The following is a 19,315-nucleotide window of genomic DNA, read 5'->3' as shown; positions in this document are numbered from 1 at the left end:
GCAAAAGTATTTCTCTTCTATGGTGGTGCTTCTTGCCGCTTGTCAGTGCGCTACAGACAGGCAGCCAGGAGCGCGGAGAGGAGGTATGTCCGATAGTCCGAGAGGTTATTTGACTAATCTCTTTGACGTAGCGGTTCAGCGGCGTGAGCTTTCCCGCTGCTCAGTTCACTGTGACGGGGGGGGGAACACGGACAGGCTCTCCTTCGGTGGTGCCTCCTCCTCCTCCTCCTCCGCGGGCTGAGGCAGGCGGTGCGCGGTACGTTAAGGTCGCAGGATGACACCGGGCACTCGCTGCATCCAGGCTGCTGCTGCTGCTGTTGTTGTGGAGCTGTGCCATCGAGGCGCACAGAGCAGACCGCCCCGTGGTTGTTATAGCGATGGGAGTGGGAGGCTGCTGCGCCCGCCCGCCTATCCGTCTGACAGCGTTTGTCCACTGTCAGCGAGAGCCACAAGTGAAGCACTGCGCCAAAACGCACGGGACCAAACCCAAACTCCGCTGGACAAACCGCAGACGCGCAGACATTTACTTTGTCCCAAGTTCATGAATTCACTGAGAAAAACCACAGGGCACAGCTAAAGGCCCGTGGACAGGGCAACAAAAAGCTGCACCTCTCTCCAGCCTAAAAAGTGATCCTTCTGATATAAACTCATCCCTGTGAAGGATGTTAGGGCCACTATTAACAATTTTGAGCTTCCCTGTTTATTGTTTGCAAACAAAACAAATCAATCACAGGGAGTTTGTATACATTTCAAAATAGCCATTGTTTTACATTGCATAGCATGATTTCTCCTCAAAAAATAAGTGTGTCAGACTGTTTCATCTCCCCCAATAGGAGTAATCTTGAGAGTGTTGGCCTAGATGCTGAATATACAATGAGCCAAAACATTTTGATAAAATCTTTTGTCTGCAGCGGAAATACTCCAATTATTAGCAGCATATCAAAAATATATCTACAATTACAGCAGGCATGAAACATCCCCTAAGTATCTGGTCACGCATGGATATCTTGATTTATAGTTGATAAAGGATTCTAAGGTTATAATAAACAATATATTAACAGTTTTTGTATCCATTTGTGTTGGTTATCGGCTTGACAAGACTGTTAAGAAGGTTCTGAGCTCGTATTCTCCATGTGTTGGTTTTCCTCCCCAAAACCGAGCTCAACATCTGAGGATCTCTGAGCGCTGGGTGGTTGCTTCATAGATGGGATAAATGCTGAGGACAGAAAAGTCAGCTCAACCTTAAACTTTATGTGACTATAGGACAACAGTGGCACAGCTTTGCCTCCAGTGTCTGTGTACATTGGTGTATGAATGAGAGTGTGGATGGGTGACTGGTTCTTTGCTGTAAACACTTTGAAAGCCTATTGTAGGTGGAAAAGCGCTACATAAGTATCAGTCATGTTTGTCTAAAACAGTAATATGTGTTATAAAGGGACACTAGAAGTAGTAACAAAATTCTAGGCTCTACACCATATTGAGGGACCCATATCTACCATGTTTCAACATATTTTAAGCAGTGAACAGTATTTTTGAGCCCCTTCCTGCACTGGGCCCTAGGTAAAATGGTACCCCAATGCAGCCCTGATTACTGTATAACCTAAAACTATCAAAAGAAACACAATCATTACCTCAATAATACACATTTTCAGTTGAATTAGTGCAGAGCTTGTAGCACTAGTATAGACATTTGTACATCAAACAAAACAAAAGGTGTCAGTGATCCTGTTGAGATATGATAACCAACTTAATTTTTGACATCTCTGCTTTTAGATGTGGCTTAGTTCATAGACCGCAAGATTTACCGAGATTTGTTTTGCCGTCTGTAAAGCTGCCTGGATCAGCACTGATAACACTTTTCAGCACAATACTCGTGTTGCACTACAAACAGACAAATTGTCGCCCCTGGGGTAGACTGACTGAAGCCAGGCTGCCCTCGGCCATCGGCCCCTCCGACCACCACCAACCACTCACTCTCACAGGCAAACACCTGCATTCATCCTGGCCTATTGTACATGTTTTTAGAGGGGAAACCGGACACGGGGAGAGCATCCAAACTCCACACAGAAAGCCGCCCAATTTAACATACTGTCGGTACTTCATGTGGCTCAAAATTCTTAATTTATTGTGGCTTGGGATAGGCACAATGAGCTTATGATTAGTTTTAAATATGGATGAAGTAGATCCACAGGAGGTCTTGAAAAAAGTGTCGAGAAAAAATACCACTCTGCAACTAAAGTTCTCCTCTCACAATGCTTTTTTCAAGAACTGTTATTTTAGCTGCCAGTTACAGACTGACAAGAAAAGAAGTTGCATTGATTGTTTATTTCACCTACTTTCAGCTCTGACACAGCCGGGTATCCAACTTTCATCCAAAGTTTTGATTGCCTTCGCTGTGTAATGGCCATTTGCGGAAGTTTTAGTGCTTATGATTCTTCAGTCTGATTAGTCACTCTTGCAACACTTTTCTCCTTCATATTAGTCCAACAAAGCATAACAACAACACATCTTATGTTTCTTAGTGAGAAAATATTCCAGTTTAATGCTCTGATTTGGTATATTTACATCAGCCCTTTCATTACTTTGCAATCACGTCTATGTAAACATAAAAACAATCAACAATGTCATCAAACCATTATTTTTTAAATATGTCAGCACAATGAAATATCTAAATAAACATCTCACAATCACACTGGTAACAACAATGCTTGTTCAGAAACTGATTCAAGTCCTGTTTTGTGCCAATACTAATAGTAACGGACAATGCTTGCTCTTAAAACAGCGGCCTGGCTCAGAGAAACGTAAAAATAAAATCATGAAAAGTATTTTCTCATGGATTTCAACAGCTTAAGTTCTGTCTTTGTGTTACGTCATTGTAAACATGATCATTTCTAAGAACATACTTTCTGATTGTAACACTTCAGATCTAGGGGAGGAGGATGAATGAGTGAAAAAGAAAATCTGCTGAACGTGATTATTTTTTGTGGCGACAGTTGGTCGCTGTCAACTATAAATGAATAATCCAATTTTTTAAGATCTAGTGAAGACAAAAAACGTACTGTTATTGTAGGATACACACTGCAGCAATATTAATCTCCTTACCCTTGTGTCTCAATTATTTTAATGTATGGACACTACTAAGAGTGCAATTAAATGAATGTGCATGTAATTTACCCTGTGTAATATAAGCATTCTTCAGTATCAGCAGACACGTATGGTTCCTTAAGTTCATTTCATTTTGTCCTTAGACCTTAGATGTATATAATTTAGACAAAAGTCTTCAGACAAAACATAGTTTTTTGATTTGGGAAGGAACAGAAAACGGCTCAAAGAACAGTTTTACAAATACTGTGTTTGATTCACCTTCAAATCTTTCTGATCTTTCCTCGATACTTTATGGCTGGTTTACAATCATTCATACGTACATTGTGAACAGGTCCCAGGTTAGCTCCACAGTTGTGCATCATATGTTGTAGACGGTTAAAAACAGCAGATTGAGTTTGTAGTATTGTGCGTTTCTTTGGAAGTGGTTTCAGGAGAAGGTGGCTGTAAGGATCGCCTCCTGTTGTTGTTGGTGCAGCGTCCCGATGCCAACAGCTGGAGCGGGCAGAGCGGGACGGCTGACGAGACGGAGCTGAAGAGAAGAGGACGCTTCGATTAAATCATTTAATAAATATGCAGTGCGTTCAGAAAGTGTACAAGACCCCCTATAAGCACAGTTATTTTTATTATGCAATAGTCTTAACCTCTTAACCCCCACCTGCACCGAACATGTGAAGAAAACGTGACGAAAACGCACAAAAAAGAGAAATAACAACACAGCAGCAACAAAAGAGCGACAGAAACGTGCAAGAAAAGTAAAATAAAGTGACTAAAGCACAACAATAAAAAAATGACTAAAGTGTAACAATAAAGTGACTAAAGCACAACAAAGTGACTTAAGAGCAACAATAAAGTGACTAAAGCACAACAATAAAGTGATTAAAGCACAACAATAGTGATTAAAGCGCAACAATAAAGTCATTGAAGCGCAACAATAAAGTCTTTAAAGCGCAACTAACAAGTGATTAAAGAGCAACAATAGTGATTAAAGCACAACAATAAAGAGATTAAAGTGCAACAACAAAGTGATTAAAGCGCAACAATAGTGATTAAAGCACAACAACAAAGTGATTAAAGCGCAACAAAGAAGTGACTAAAGCGCAACAATACACTGCGTTCCAAATTATTATGCAAATGACAATTTTCTAAGATTTTCTAAATTGTCAACTCAAATGAGAGTCAGCATAATTTTCAAGTCTTTAACTGGTAGAGGATCATTTAAATATGGTTGAAAAAATCTCCCACTGATAACAGTATTTTTTTCAAAAATAAATATAGTAAAAACCTCAAAATCTACTGTTCCAAATTATTATGCAACTCATCGTTTCAATACGTTTTTAAAGCTTGTAATTAACTGAAAATGGTCCTTTGTTGAATTTGTAGCATTAGGAGGTCATATTTACTGAAATCAAAAGCTATTCCAATCAAAAAAATCTTAATAGGTCAAGTTATATTTTACCATAGGAGCCCCTGTGTGATAGCAGCTTCAAAATTCTTAAATCCATTAAACTTGTACGTTTTTGGAGAGTTTCTGCTTGGATTTGTTTGCAGGATGTTAGAATAGCCTCCCAGAGCTGCTGTTTGGATGAAAACTGCCTCCCACCCTCATAGAAGTTTTTTTGTTGAGGCTCCAAAGGTTCTCAATAGGGTTGAGGTCAGGGGAGGAGGGGGTCCACATCATGAGTTTCTCTCCTTTTATGCCCATAGCAGCCAGTGATGCAGAGGTATTCTTTGCAGTATGACATGGTACCTTGTCATGCATGAAGAGGATTTTGTTACGGAAAACACAGCTCTTCTTTTTGTAGCATAGAAGACAGTGGTCAGTCAGAAACTCCACATATTTTTCAAAGGTCATTTTCACACCTTCACAAATCTCTTTATCAGTATGATGATTACGCTTAATCTTTCATGAAATATCGAAGGTTTTCATACCTAGACCAAGGCATTCAACTATTTCACACTTTTTATCAGCAGAGTTCCTTTTTCTTTACCATATTGCTTGAAAATGACGATCTGCATAATAAAGTGGAACACCCTTTTTCAGTAGTTTTTCCCTTAACTGGGCTTAACCCGACAACTAATCATCCCAGGTCTCTGAGATTAATGTCAGTGATTCATAGAGCCCCGAGACACAATACCATCCATGAGTTTCATTTAAAAAAAAACGCAGTGTAGAGTGCAATAATAAAGTGATTAAAGTGCAACAAAACACTGAAAGCGCAACAAAGAAGTGGCTAAAGATCAACAATAAAGTGACTATTGTTGTGCTTTAAAGTGACTAAAGCGCAACAAAGTGATTAAAGCGCAACAATTCACCTTATTCCGGACGTTCGCGTGGGCGCCGCCATTAATTGTGCCCGCCCTTTTTCTCCTATCAGTTTACATGGGACTGGAGAAGTCCAGATAAAATCAGTTACTACACAAAAACAGCCGATTTCAGGCCGCGCAGAGAAACGGTGCAGTGTTGCCATGTCGGTGCAAATGAACATTGGACATTTTACACAGATAAATTGACTAAACATCAGATTTTAGCTGTGAACTTTTCCCCGCATTCTCTGTTTAATGAACGGGCTTCGCGCTCGACCGGAAGTGTCAGGACAACGGAAGTGCCGAGACAAAGCAAGGCAAGGCAAGGCAACTTTATTTATACCGCGCATTTCGTACACAAGGCAACTCAATGCGAAAAATGCAAAAAGAGGCAAAAGTGGGCGGGGCGTAATAAGGTGAATAAAGTGATTAAAGCGCAACAAAACAGTCTTTCAAATGAGGCATTACACTGTTGCTGTCAAGTCGAGAAGCTTTTAGATTTGGGTAAAGCCAAACTGGAGACAATGCACTCGGTTTTGGCGGGAGGTAAGAGGTTAATTTAACACAACAAATATTTATGGGTGTCAACATAAATCATCAATATGATCACTATTTGGTGTATAATTTTTTTGTTGCATGTACTGTACATGATGGCAATGTTTTACCTTGCAGGCCAGTTGCCTTTCAAACCTGGGACCTACGAAAGACCACGGGCCCATATTTTCAGGCTCCTCTTGACTCCAAACAAACTCTGAAACAAAACAACGCTCACGGTGAAAAAACGACAGGTTTTAGTCATGCAACAGAAAAGCTCGGGTGTTCAAGTTTGTAACAAAAGAATCTTGTAACATGTTTGGAATAAATACATTGATTCATAAAGGTAATGTCTTTGTTAGGTTTGTCTGGTTCAGGCAGCAGTGTTTAAGAAGCATCTCCTCTACTTTTCTTGATGTAAACCATTAGGTGCAAGTTAATAGTGTACATACTTGCACTGTTGTGAGAAAAAACTATGGAGGCGCTGTCAGAGTTCATTTGCCTGCTTTCATATATCTTGCAGTTCATCTTTAGCAAAACATCGCTCAGACATTCCTTGTGGCTGATGCGAATGTGATTTTGAAAGAGACGCTAAATGAACTGGAAAAGACCTGCTTTTAAAAGGTCAATGTTGTTCATGAGCAGAAAGCGCAGGAGAGAAGAGGGGTTTTAAAGCTGTTATTACTTCAAATATAAAACAAGAGTTAAGACCTGTCCAAACAAGTGGTACACAGAGGTTATATTTAGAAAGCTGGACTACTCACCAGTCACTTTTATAAACAAGCCCGTCTACATAAGCATCTGTGCCCCCTTAGTGTGTTGTGACTGCTCTTTTTGGCAACATGAGTTAAGCGTTCTAAATTCCTTGTGTCATATTTAAAGAGAAAAAAAAAGAAGTAAAAGTGCAAAGGGCTGGGACCAACAGCATTATTTACAGATCGATACATTCTCTGAGATGCAATTGTCCGCTTGCTTGCTTCGTATGCCAACTCTATTTTGCATTTTAAAAGATAAGATCAGGGAAGTCAAAATAGCATCATTAGACAAATTTCATCATGTATTATCAGTTTCTAATGATTGATTAGATCATTTAGACTTGGACACCTCAGGGTCATGGTGCGATTGCTTTAAAAGATTTGTTCAAGCATCACACTTGTTTTAAAATGGAGCAACAAAAATAAACATCATGCATTGGTGTTTATTGCTTATGGTTTCAGCCATAGGATCTGGTAACTCAAAGCATTGGGCTCTGCGTGCTTTCTGATTGGACAGTTTACAATGGGTGGGCTCTAAAACCAAAATAAAAATCTACACAAAGATGATTTTTAGATAATGAAAAATGCATTGGAATTGTGAATAAATCAACATTCAACAACATTCGACAATCAGTAAAATTTATATTTGCTTTGAACGTACTATTTATCATTTATTGCAAATCTATCAATGTTTATGGAAAAAAAAACAAGCCCTAATGTAACTATACTGAAAGTTAACCGTTTGTGCAAGGAGGTTGTACCTTGAGCGTTGGGGTACTTTCTGATCTCCTGCTGCAGAGCCTCCAGAGGAAATGGACACAGCTCCTCCACTCTGACCAGGGCAGTGTTTTGATTGGCTGCTGACGTGTCTCTCTGCTTAAGTAAGGCGTAGTAATGTTTCCCCGAGCACAGCACCACCTTCTGGACACTGCCAAAATGACAAATGCAGATGACAAGTTTAACTTGATCAGGGAAAGGATCACCATCATCATAAACACTCCTAATTGTGATGGCCAGTTTGACGTGCAGCCCTCTGCCTGAACTGCAGCCTCATAAGGAAGAAACTGCTGCACTGTGTTTTTTGGCACTGTTGATGGCTCACACTTGTGCGTCACACACTACCTTCACATAGACAAGTGGGTGAGGTGTGTTGCCCAAGGACACAGCCATAGTCTGCACCTGTGGGATTGGAATCACTAGCTTTCTATTCGTAAAACGAGCAACTTTACCCAGTGCTTCATTTGATTCCATTTGAGGGAATGCATTCCCCATGTTTTGGCCGGTCCCTGAAACCATCACATCTGTCCAAACATGTTCCTGAAATTTAACAATTATTTTCATGGAATTGTGGAAAATGACACATTTGGGCTAATATGTCATTTTGTCAGGTTTGTCATGTTGATGAAGACCTGAGAAAGCTCTATGCCACGTCTATAATATTAATAAATAACTAATAATATAAATAATAAGTTGGACAAGACTCAGACCTCCTCTGTCTCTTTTCTTAGGGTGAGCGTTTTGCATGGATCCTTGAAAAGCACCTGACTTTGTTTTCAGGTCCACCTTCCTCACGATCCTTTTATACACATTTGGGTAATGTTTGTGAAATTCCTACATGCCCCATCTTTAAGGGCATGCCTCACTGTTAGCAAGACGCGAGTTACCTTTCAGCTGCGACAGTTGTATCGCCGAGTACTGGTTTGAAGGAGGTGCCGGGGGCCATGTCACTCAAACTGGACACTGCCCCCTGCCAAAAGAAACCGTTCATCCTAATTTCACTCAAATGAATTAATGAATTAATCTTAATCTAACCGATACAAGTTTCTGCACTTACAGAAAATCGAAGCAGAGTCTTGGGTCCCACCACAATGAGAGGTTTCCTGAAGTTTCGTATCATCTGTCTCCGGAGCAGGTGGAAATACTGGCCTGAAGTGGTCGGGTTCACGACAGACATGTTTATTGTGTCTCCATCAACACCGTCCAGTTTACTGTCGCACATCTGCAACACAATAACAGTTCATAAGTGCTGATAAGTGTTGGGGAGAATTGTTCAAAGGTTTTCTCACAAATGCATTTTCGGATATTTATTCATTTTTGAATTGTAGCGGGTTTAACCAGGTTAATCACAGCTTATAAGTAAAAAGAAAAAGAAAAACTAGTTTGTCCAAAACAAGCAATTGCCCAGAAATGGCTTTCAAAGACATAAAAATGCACAAAGAAAGAGACAAAAGTCAAGATAATAAACCACATGATGTAAATAAATTGAATAAAATATATAAATATGGAAATGAAAAAACAAACAAACCTGAAGAAATCTCTCCATTCGACAGGAAGAGTGCTCAGGACCTGCCCCGTCATAACCGTGAGGCAACAGGATCACCATCCCGCACTGCAGCAGCCACTTAGCTTCACCTACGCAGGTTAAAGACCAAACTTAAGCAAAATGTCTTTACTGTTAGGAGTGAGGGAATAAAGCAAGTCGAGCTTTTACCTCCAGTAATGAAGGTATCAAAGATGATTTGGGCTCCGTTGAAGAAGTCTCCAAACTGTGCCTCCCAAATGGGAAGAAGTTTAGGTTGTGCGATGCTCATTCCATATTCAAAGCCAAGCACGGCCTCTTCAGACAAAGGACTGTTGCAGACCTAAAACATTACCAGTGAGGAGTCATTAGTAATATGATGTAAAAGATGAATTTGCGTTTTGGCATCACCTCTAAGAAGCCCTTTTGCTCGGTGCTGATGTTGTTTAGAGGGATGTACGTGTCGTTCGTCTCCTGACACACCACCATCGCGTGCCTCTGACTGAATGTGCCTCTTCCAACGTCCTGTCCACTGATACGAATGTTAAAACCTGGAAAACAACACGTCTCACTCACTTTTGCCAGAGAGGACAGAGGGACGCAGTAATACTGTAAATCAACCTTGACAGAGCAGAGATCCAAACGCCAGTGCCTCTGCTGTGGACCAGTCCAGTTTAGTGCCCTCTTCTAACTTCTGCAGTCGAGCCTAACAATGGATGATAAAAACTTAATTACAACCTGCACTAAAACAAGACAAAAAAACACATGTAAGCATGTCCTTATAGGAGAGAAGGTGCTGGGAGTGAAAACTAGATCTCATCAAGTACAATATGGTAACTGCCAAAAACGATGTGTTTGTTTTTTACCAAAGTATTGCAACATATTTAGTTACCACGAATGACATTTAAAGAGACTTGATGCAAGTTGGTCTTTTTATACTCACTACTGCCACCTCAGGTCTAATGTGTAACTGTACCTTCTACATTAAGCTCGTGCATGGCGGCACTTCGGACCCGAAGTAACAACCTTTTAAATAACAGTGCAGGATTTTAGAGGCAGTTGTGGTGAACAGGTCTGAGCTTATTCTACACATTAGGACATGGCTGGAACATGTAGGGGGATGAAAATACTTAGTTTTAAACTCTGTATAGTCCCTTTAAGCATAATTCTACACATTGTTTCAGGGTCAAGTCGACCATTATAATCTAACCACGTTATGGGACAACATGAAGTTTAATACATTTGGTCCTCTCCCAAATGCTATATTTTATACACCCGCCATTATTTCTGCCACGACCACACCATGAAATTGCTCCAACCTTTACCCTAAGTAAAACTAAAATGCTACAAGAACAGAGCTAACTAAAAAAGCAACACTAGGAGTGTGAGAATTTGTGAGTGTTAGAGGAAAACATTAAATCGCTATTTATCATACTGGGTCAGGCTGTACAGTCGTACTATCTCTGTCATAGCCTTGACTGTGGTGCTCAGACTCTCAGCCACTCAATGTTTGCTTGTGTATCAGTATGACGGTCTGAGAGGATATTTATCCCTTTTCTATGGAAGCATAGATAGACTTGAATGGTAGGACTAGCGCAATGTCTCGAGTTTATGTCTCCGGGTCCCGCACCGATGGTAAATAAACTTCTCCTGTATAGACATCCAGACTGCTGCCTGTTTTTCATCTATCCTCTCGAACACCATTGTTAATTCTCTAACAGTGAGATTGTGTCTTTTGACAGAACTGCGATGGAAAAGAAAAGTCAAGAGAAAGAGTCATTGCTGAACAGTTAGATTATTCTTATTCTATAAATAAAAGAACTAAATTAATAAATGAATATCAGTACCTGGACGTGAGTTTTTCCCAGGTGGCTGTGGAGTTGAATATTTTCAGGGATGTTCACAGATTTTGCCCCGACAAACTGCAGGAGGGGGATGGGTACTCCCGTGTCCCATGTGGTGACTTTGGCCTGGGGCTCGACCAGGTCCCCCCAGCGGCCCTGCAGGTTGATGGGTGGGGGGCTGTACAGGGTCATGTTGGACAGTTTCTCATTGAGCGTGCTGTAGTATTGGGATTTGATGTTGTCACGTTCTTCCGCCGTTATCAAACCATCTGCAATGAGCTGGTCTGAGTAGGAGTCTGGGACGCTCTTTCGAGAACTGCAGAGAAAGAAAGAAAAAGATGAAGTTGTTTCAAGAGATTAGGGGTATATCAACACACAGTCGTACCGGATAATCTTGTACATAGCCGGGTTGGTAAAGAAAGGCTCGTCCAACTCATTGTGGCCCCACTGGCGGTAACATAATAAATCCAGGATTACGTCTTTCCTGAATTTGCGCTGATACTCCACGGCCAGACGAGTGGCCCTTAACACCTCCTCAGCATCATCCCCGTTCACGTGGATCACTGCACAGTCCACCATTTTACCTAAAAGAGGTACATTTGTAACTATGCATCTCATTGTAGTTTTATTTTGTATTTTGTCAATATAAAAGTAACGTTTTGGTGTCACTTTCAAACAGATACTTTGTTTTTTTACCTTTATAACTTCTACTACACTGTGTTTGCTTTCAAGTCAAAAAGCTCTATAATTTTCGGCCCTTCTAACAATATGGATAACATAATAAATGAAGCCATTTTCCTTTTCTCACCAACGTCACTGCAGTAGAGCGAGGACCTGCCCCTCTCAGACGGTGTGGTGTATCCCACTTGGTTGTTGACGATGAGATGAATGCTGCCCCCGACTCTGTAGTGAGGCAGGTTTGAGATGGTCAAAGTCTCAGGAACGATGCCCTGCCCAGTGAAAGAGCCGTCTCCGTGGACCTGCGGGGTGAAAGACACAGAAGACTTTAAGATGTGCAAACAGCTTTAGGTGCCATGAAACTGGATGAATATAGAAAATGATAGTTGTTCAATCTTTCAAACAGTGATACAGTCTTCAGAGTCCACTGAATTTCTTTTGTTTGTATTTTGTGTGTGCTGGTTTATTGTGCCAGGTTTATTTTAGACGTAGACGCAAACTAAACACTGGTTCAGTTCTTGGTTAGAACAGGATCTGGTTTAGTTCGAGTCCTGGTACATTGAAAGGTATTCACTTTGCTCTGACAGAAACAGGGGGTTAAATGTTTGCAAACCAATCCGTGGTGGTCGGAGTACTTGATTTCATTACTTGAGTAAAAGAACAGACACTACTGTCAAATATTATTCCAATAAAAGCAAAAGTTGGTCTGTCAAATTATTACTTGAATTAAAGTACTGAAGTATTTGATGTAGAGAATACTTAAGTATTCAAAGTAGTACGTTTTTATCAACATCAATGCCACTGACAATTTCTCTTATTGATCTGGTTCTTTATCGACTCTCTCATCCTTTCCAAATAAATAAAATAGGCTGTATAATATGTGCATGCTTCTTGTAGTTTTATACTTCAACAGGTTTATTTTGAGGCCAATTTATTAGCACATTAATTAGCAACTTCCTATCACACAAAGAATTAAAAAAAAGCTATTGTAAAATGGTTATTAAATTAACGGGATTTAAGGCTGAAATATTTCAGAGGGGCAGGAGACATAACCTGGCAAGAGCCGGATTGATATTACAGCGCCAATAATATTTGCTGTGACAATCTGGGACGGCGCAGGCTTGAATCTTTCGGGGAGAGGTCGGACGTTTGGAGCAGCATTTGCTCCTGATTGGATCAAAAACACCGCAAATCCACTCAATGTTTAGTTTTATCTGTTTGTGTTATATGTTGCAGCATAACCCGTGTTTTTGGTGATTGTCGCGTGGTTAAATGGTTTCTTTTTTGCCAGAACCAATTTTGGTTTTGGTTCCGATCAGTGAAGGTGGGAGCAGTTCAAGATTGTAAACTTGTTGTTAATGATTTAACAATAATAACTTTGCGGCTTCAAAAACACTTAACGGGGACAAACCTTCTTTTTGTATGTCAGTGACGTTTGCATCTGTGTATCATTTAAAAAAAAAAACCACATGTTTAAATATAACTTTTTACTTTGGAGCCTTTATAGAAAGTGGAGTACAAAGTAATATATTTTTTTTGAGAATGTATTACATTTACTCCACTATATTTGAAAGATAAAATACAGATCAAGATTAAGTAATTTACTTTGTTACTGACCACCTGTGGAAACAAAGACATTCTATATAAATAACAAGCCAGACTGTTTGTAGAGGTTGCAAAGTTGTCGGTTTTATATAGTAAGACCCCATGGACACAAAGTACTTTGTTGTTTGCTGTGTGTGTATATTGTGCTACATGCAAATTGTAATTTCGATTTGATTGTGATTGATTGTTCAGGCCTATTCACTGGACATGATAAATTATTATCATGAAAAGCTAAATTCTAATCCCTCTTGAATCCCTTAAAGACATGTAGATGTTTTCCTATTGTTGGGCAGCAGAACAGACCTTGATGCACTTTAGAAGCACTCACTTCCCTTTAGGGTTAGGTAGGATTTTCTCTCACCACTATTCCGTCTTGGGTCAGTTTTGAGAGTTACTCCCTCTCTTTGTTGGATGAAGGGGGACCACTTCACTCACGATGATGCAAGATGGAAGAAACACGGCGCAACTAAAAGTGAAGCTAAGACAAGCCAACGGCATAACTCACTCTCTCACACACACTTACCACATTTCTATATAGTGTGTTGGTAAAATGGCTGACTTTACATAAATTTCCAAGAAACAGAACAGACAATGAAAGGTGAAAACGAAGTGGGCAGTTTGGCAGTTTCGAATGTGCAGATAAATAATTAGACTGTAAACGTTTAAGATAACAACAGACCAATATGGTAATAACATTTTTTTTTTTTTAAACAGACCTGGCAGACTCAATTTCATGGCTCCTAACAATAACTTTATAGAGTTTTTGTTTTTGTATTTTTAATCAAGAACCAACGAGAGCCATTTTGATGTGACAAACGTTCCCTCCATACCTGCAGACAGATGACTTGGTCTCCGGGTTGGGCGCTTTCTTCTGGAGAGTAGTCCCCCTCCTGCCTCAGCTGCTGCCTGGCTCTGGCCTTGCCCTGGGCGACTGGATTGATGGCCTCAAGATGGGACGGGTTGGGCAGCATGGTCACGTGAAGCGGCCGTTTGGCTCCGAAATCCAGCTCAATTGAGGAGGTGAGGTGAGACAGTACATCACCGATGGCTGGAGACGTGTCCGGAAACTCACTGAGACCTCGCATTTTACGGAACATGAGCTGAAATCAGAGGGAAGAACCAGACGGGCCATCCTGCTTACAAAACCTCGATGACAATTCCTGTTTGTTTCTGTATGATTGTGGCAGATTATTATTTAGTCCATGGCCCAGACCAAAAAAGGTGGCAAAGGCTATCGTTGATTTTTAAGTAGGTCCATGTCTGAGGTTTATATTTTTGGATGATAGCTTTTTCAGAGTTACAGCTTTATCATAGTTTTCAGCTGTTGAAGTGTACCACCCCATGTCAAAAAAGTCGCCTGACTGTATAATGCAGCTTTGAGGCTTCATAGTTTTTACATTTTACTCTTACAATTAAATACAACTAAAAATAGAAAGGACAGATTTTGATCAGTTTATTTTTCCTATGTCCGTTAGCATTTAGCATCAAACATCACAAATTAAGAACAATGCAGATGTTTTCAGCATCGACCTCATTCAGATGAAGTCATAGCCTAGTTAGAAGTGATAATGAAATAGTTAATAATAAAATTAAATTGATCCAAATGTTGAAACATATAAAAAAAATGTTCTGCTAATTGTGGGCAGAACATTTTTCACTTCTAAAAGCCACTAAACATCCATCCATCCATTTTCTTCCGCTTTATCCGGGGCCGTGTCGCGGAGGCAGCCGTCTCAGCAGAGATGCCCAAACTTCCCGATCCACGCACTCCTCCTCCAGCTGTTCTGGGGCGACACCAGGGCAGCTCGGAGACATAGTCCCACCACCATGTCCTGGGCCTTCCACGAGGCCTTGTCCCAATGGGACATGCCCGGAACACCTCCCGAGGGAGGCAACCAGGAGGCATCCGGAACAGATGCCCTAGCCACTTCAGCTGGCTCCTTTCGACATGAAGGAGCAACGACTCTACTCCGAGCTCCTCCCTGGTAACTGAGCCTGACCCGATCTCGAAGGGTGCACCAAGCCACCCTGCGAAGGGCCACTAAACATCATCTAATAATTTGCTTATTATGAAGAAACTTCAGAAAGTATATAAATGCCATGAAATGGACATTTTAACCTTGCCATAGTAGGCACTTGCTTCACCATTCCAGACCATGTGGGGAGAAAAAGCTCTATTTACAGGTCTGTGAAGCATTTGTAGGAACAGGCTCAGAAACTACCACAGTATAGACTTTTTTTTTTGGTGCAACCTGCCACTAAATATCAGTTTTGCTCACTTGCTGGATAGAATTCCCAAAGGAATTGCTTGAAGAATTTCCCCGATGCTAATATGATGGATGTTGTTACTAAGGGGATACGTCATAAATACCTGGATTGCCGTCTTCATCAATAGCCTAAGCTAACTGCCACTGCAGGCCTTTCTTTGAGCCTAGTTACAGTTGACTATACTGTAAGTTCTCCTATCTCTATCTATCTTTGTGGTGACATAATTGTAACGTGTGCTTCCTTTCTATCTAAACATATTACAGAAAACCACACCTTCACCAAATATAAAATCCAGTCAAAGCTACTTTTGACTACTCCATGCTTATGACACCACCATACCAGTTGTTCTGGCTTTAAAGAGGTGTTCTGGCCGACACTACATGTTGAAGGCGGGGTTAAACTCCAAAACTACAGTACTACTAATAATTTGGAAAGTGAAAATCAGCTGACTAGTACCATGTGTCTGAGCCTATATGAAAAACAAGCATGTGCTATCCATCAGTGTAATTGCAAACAACATTACGCTATTTAGGTATGCCTTAAAATGTATCGCAGTAATTCCCATTTTGATAACCACCTAACTATCAATTATGGGTACTGCTAAACAATTTCTAGCACCTAAAACTGTCCAATTTATGGGACAAGCCTGCTTATTTTAAATCGTGAACTCCACCATGCATTCAGACACATGTCTCTGGGTCTGTGCGGCTGTCTGACCTCTGGCGGGAACTTGAGCAGGCCTGTCAGGAGGTTCAGTCGTCCGCGGTGAGGCATCCCAATCACGATGTCCGTCACCCCGCTGTGGTTCGCCTGGTGGAAGAGCTCGTAGAAAAATCCCATCATGCTCTCTGCTCCCTCGCCTCCATATCGCTTCACTGTGGCAAATTTGGTGGCCAGGAAGTGGTCAAACTCCTGAACGTGGACAAGATCAGGAACTCAGTTAATATACATGATACAAGATTTATGTTGATATTGTGCTGCCATTTATCCTGATGTGGTACTAAAGGCAAACATTGAACAATTACAGATCTAACCTGTGACTCCAACATGATCTTTGCCAGCTGTTTCTTCTCCTCAGCGTTGAAGCTCATATTTTTAAGCTCCTCAAAGCGATCGGCGAACCACACCCTCTCCTCCAGGCTGCTGAGCTGACTGGTCTCCACCGAAAGGTGTCCACAGTATGTTTTCTCCAAATACGCCTCAACCTCTTCCCGTGAGGCTTCGGGTTTGCCAAAATGTCTCAGACCTGTCCAAGAATAACCAGAGACAACAACATACAAGACAAAAGTAAACACCGGTTATTGGGGGAGACTAAATGCTAAATCACAATTAACAAGGAACAAGCAATATCTGGTGCATGCATTTTACTCAAAAAGATTGTGCAGGCACCACAGAGTACATGAAATATGAATATTAAATTACTAGACGAATATTGATATCCAGGAACTGACCAGAAATCTCATCACTACTTTGGATTTAATGTATCGACATGCTTAGACACATTTCTGGGTGTGTTCTGTAATAAGATGATTGTTCTCATTACACAAACAAGGAAACATGGTGCAAATAGGTGTGTAGCTATCTCTTGAATATTTGTTGAGGGTGAGTGAAGGGAACTGGTACATAACAAGGCGTCAAAGCAAGAGTGAAATGGACCTTTTAATGTTGGCAAATGGCAAGATAGATGCTAGATTTAAAAACAAATTCATTTACTATATGTACCATACATTACTATACATTCATTGTTCTTACCTGAAGTGTTGAGTTGTCCAGTTATGGTAGCAGCCAGGGTGCTGATCTCTGGGATACTGTCCAGTACCGGTTTTTGGGGGAATAAGGGGTTAATTTTGGCAGCTTTGTGTCCATGAGCTCTGTAGGCCTCCACCAGACGAGCCAAGCCATGATCTGAACACAAACAAGCAAATCTATGTATCACTGAGAAGACATGTAACTCTTGAAGAGCCAACAAACCACACAGACAAGCCTGTTATTACTTAATAACCCCAGTCTACAGCACACTTTGGTTGCAGACTTTAAACCCATCTTGTTATTTGTTTTAAATGGTGGAAAACTGTGCTAATTTTCATTCATTGTCTCACATTTTCACTCAGTCATTCGTCCATCAGTGCACACAATGGAGGCATGGCAGGTGAAGTGTCTTGGCCAAGAATGCATATTAAGAACTGTGCTTGGGTTGAACCATTGACCTTTGAATAGGTGGGCGACCGCTCTGCCCCTGAGCCACTGCCTCCACTGTGTGTAATTCATCTTGGTCACTTGGTGTGTGCTCCTAAGCAGCAATTCTTCGGGGCTTGAGTATTGTACTTACCTGACCTTTGATAAGCAAACTGCTTGTAAACATTGTAATCCTAATATGGAGAAAAGTCTCAGGGACATAATCTAGCAATGCATGTTATTAAATTGTTATTACACTAATGTTAACATATGGCTTCATAAAGAGCCATACCTCCTCAGACATCAGAGCTGGAGAAGGGCAGCATGCTTTACCATCTGAAAAGCTGCGGCTCACATGCGCAGGGGAGACATTATCTGTATGGTGGTGTGTGTGTGCAGACTGAACGCTACCATAAGACTAAAGTACTGAGAGATTTCGTGGTTACTCCTGCTACTGACCTTGGTTTAGTGCTGCTGTTGAATCTGTGCACAACTTGGTGTCCCTGTCCGTCTGTTTGGGTCTGTATCCGTAGACTCCTCTTTCCGTGTGGTAACAGCAGCCCGCCACCTGCCGGACCACACTCGGGGGGAGGCGGCTCAGGCTGTTTTTGAGAATTAATAAGGCCGACATAGTTTTAAAAGTAAAAAGAATAAAGTGATGACAGCGGGCACACGGTGACTACAACAACCCGGCGGCCATGACTGAGACGCATGACGTGGGAGGAGACGCCGCTGAGCGAGCCCATTGGTCTGAACTTTTTCAACTACTGCCACGTGACGTTTTATTATTTAAAACAGTGTTTGTACCAAACCAACTTTCGAAGGTTTACGTTGGTTATTGCAAAGACAAACCTATTCCGGCTTGACACATTTTCACCCAACCTTGTTTTTTGGGTTTTGCTTGATCATTTGTCCTGCTCACGTTCCCGTACCGCAACAAGTGCGCATGGTGCGTTCAAGTACCTCGTGGACATTTTAGACGGTTTTAATGTTGGCTTTCTATCAGGGGTCCATTTTTTCCCCCTTTTCCACATTTTCAGCTTGGACTCAATATTTCACACATACCTTTAAAATGTAAACCTGTTACAAGTGTATAGCCGACCAAACCTCAATGTCAAAATGTTCACTGGGTAATTATTAACTAGTACTTTTTATGTGAATTACAAATATCTGACTTAAAACATGTACTGTATTTGCCTCCTGTGCTGTTGAAACAACTATTATCAGCAATATTTGATACATTTCTTTACATGGAACACCAAGCCTTTATATTAAGTCCATCTAAAAGAGTAGCATGTCATGTCATACCTTTTACATAAATCATTGCACATCAGATTGGGAAACCTGTGTTTTCTTTTGCTTTAATTCACTTCACATTTTGTGATATTTGCCTTGTTGCCACTTTAATAAACTAGTCAAATAGTGATCAATCATACAGTAGGCTCTTTAAATTCATCACCATCTCAGTACCTCTATTTTATATTGCATCGCCTCAAACCCACTTTAAGTGACCGCTCTTTCAGTGAAAGTTGTAAGGATTTCTTAATACAGATTTTGCCAGAATGTCATGACTTTTTTCTTTCCATGTAACTGGCATAAATAAGGTTTGGGGCATTGTATTTACCAAAGGTTCTGTACAGGTTAATGGCAAAAAATCTTTAAATTAGATAATTTTTGCTCTTCTGGAATGAATTATCAATAGCAAGTTAAAATTTGGACAAAAATGTTTCACACCATACTTTCCTTTG

The 19,315-nt window shown here is 40.8% G+C and overlaps 1 protein-coding gene across 1 annotated transcript; it reads right to left on the bottom strand.

Moving 5' to 3' along the window:
• Nucleotides 1-3,283: 3,283 nt before the first annotated feature.
• On the bottom strand, nt 3,284-18,342 carry dhtkd1 (dehydrogenase E1 and transketolase domain containing 1). Its single transcript, XM_079567857.1, has 17 exons — nt 18,027-18,342; nt 17,145-17,297; nt 16,427-16,638; nt 16,110-16,304; nt 13,955-14,224; nt 11,650-11,821; nt 11,227-11,425; nt 10,845-11,157; nt 9,619-9,703; nt 9,409-9,548; nt 9,190-9,340; nt 9,004-9,110; nt 8,533-8,697; nt 8,363-8,445; nt 7,460-7,626; nt 6,075-6,160; nt 3,284-3,634 (listed from the first exon to the last, which is right to left on the bottom strand). Exons 1-17 carry the CDS (start codon nt 18,196-18,198, stop codon nt 3,533-3,535), a joined length of 2,772 nt encoding a protein of 923 aa, XP_079423983.1. The 5' UTR covers nt 18,199-18,342; the 3' UTR covers nt 3,284-3,532.
• Nucleotides 18,343-19,315: the final 973 nt, after the last annotated feature.

This window comes from Gobius niger (genome assembly GCF_951799975.1).
Source record: "Gobius niger genome assembly, chromosome: 12".
NCBI lineage: Eukaryota > Metazoa > Chordata > Actinopteri > Gobiiformes > Gobiidae > Gobius > Gobius niger.
The sequence above is the reverse complement of the archived record's forward strand: the minus strand, read 5'-3'. Positions and strand labels throughout refer to the sequence as shown.

Coding starts and splice junctions, on each gene's coding strand:
- dhtkd1 (XM_079567857.1), bottom strand. CDS start 18,198: ATGTCGGCCTTATTAATTCTCAAAAACAGCCTGAGCCGCCTCCCCCCG. Junction 11,822..13,954: donor ACCAAGTCATCTGTCTGCAG/GTATGGAGGGAA, acceptor TTCACCCCGCAG/GTCCACGGAGACGGCTCTTT. Junction 9,341..9,408: donor AGCAAAAGGGCTTCTTAGAG/GTGATGCCAAAA, acceptor GTAATGTTTTAG/GTCTGCAACAGTCCTTTGTC.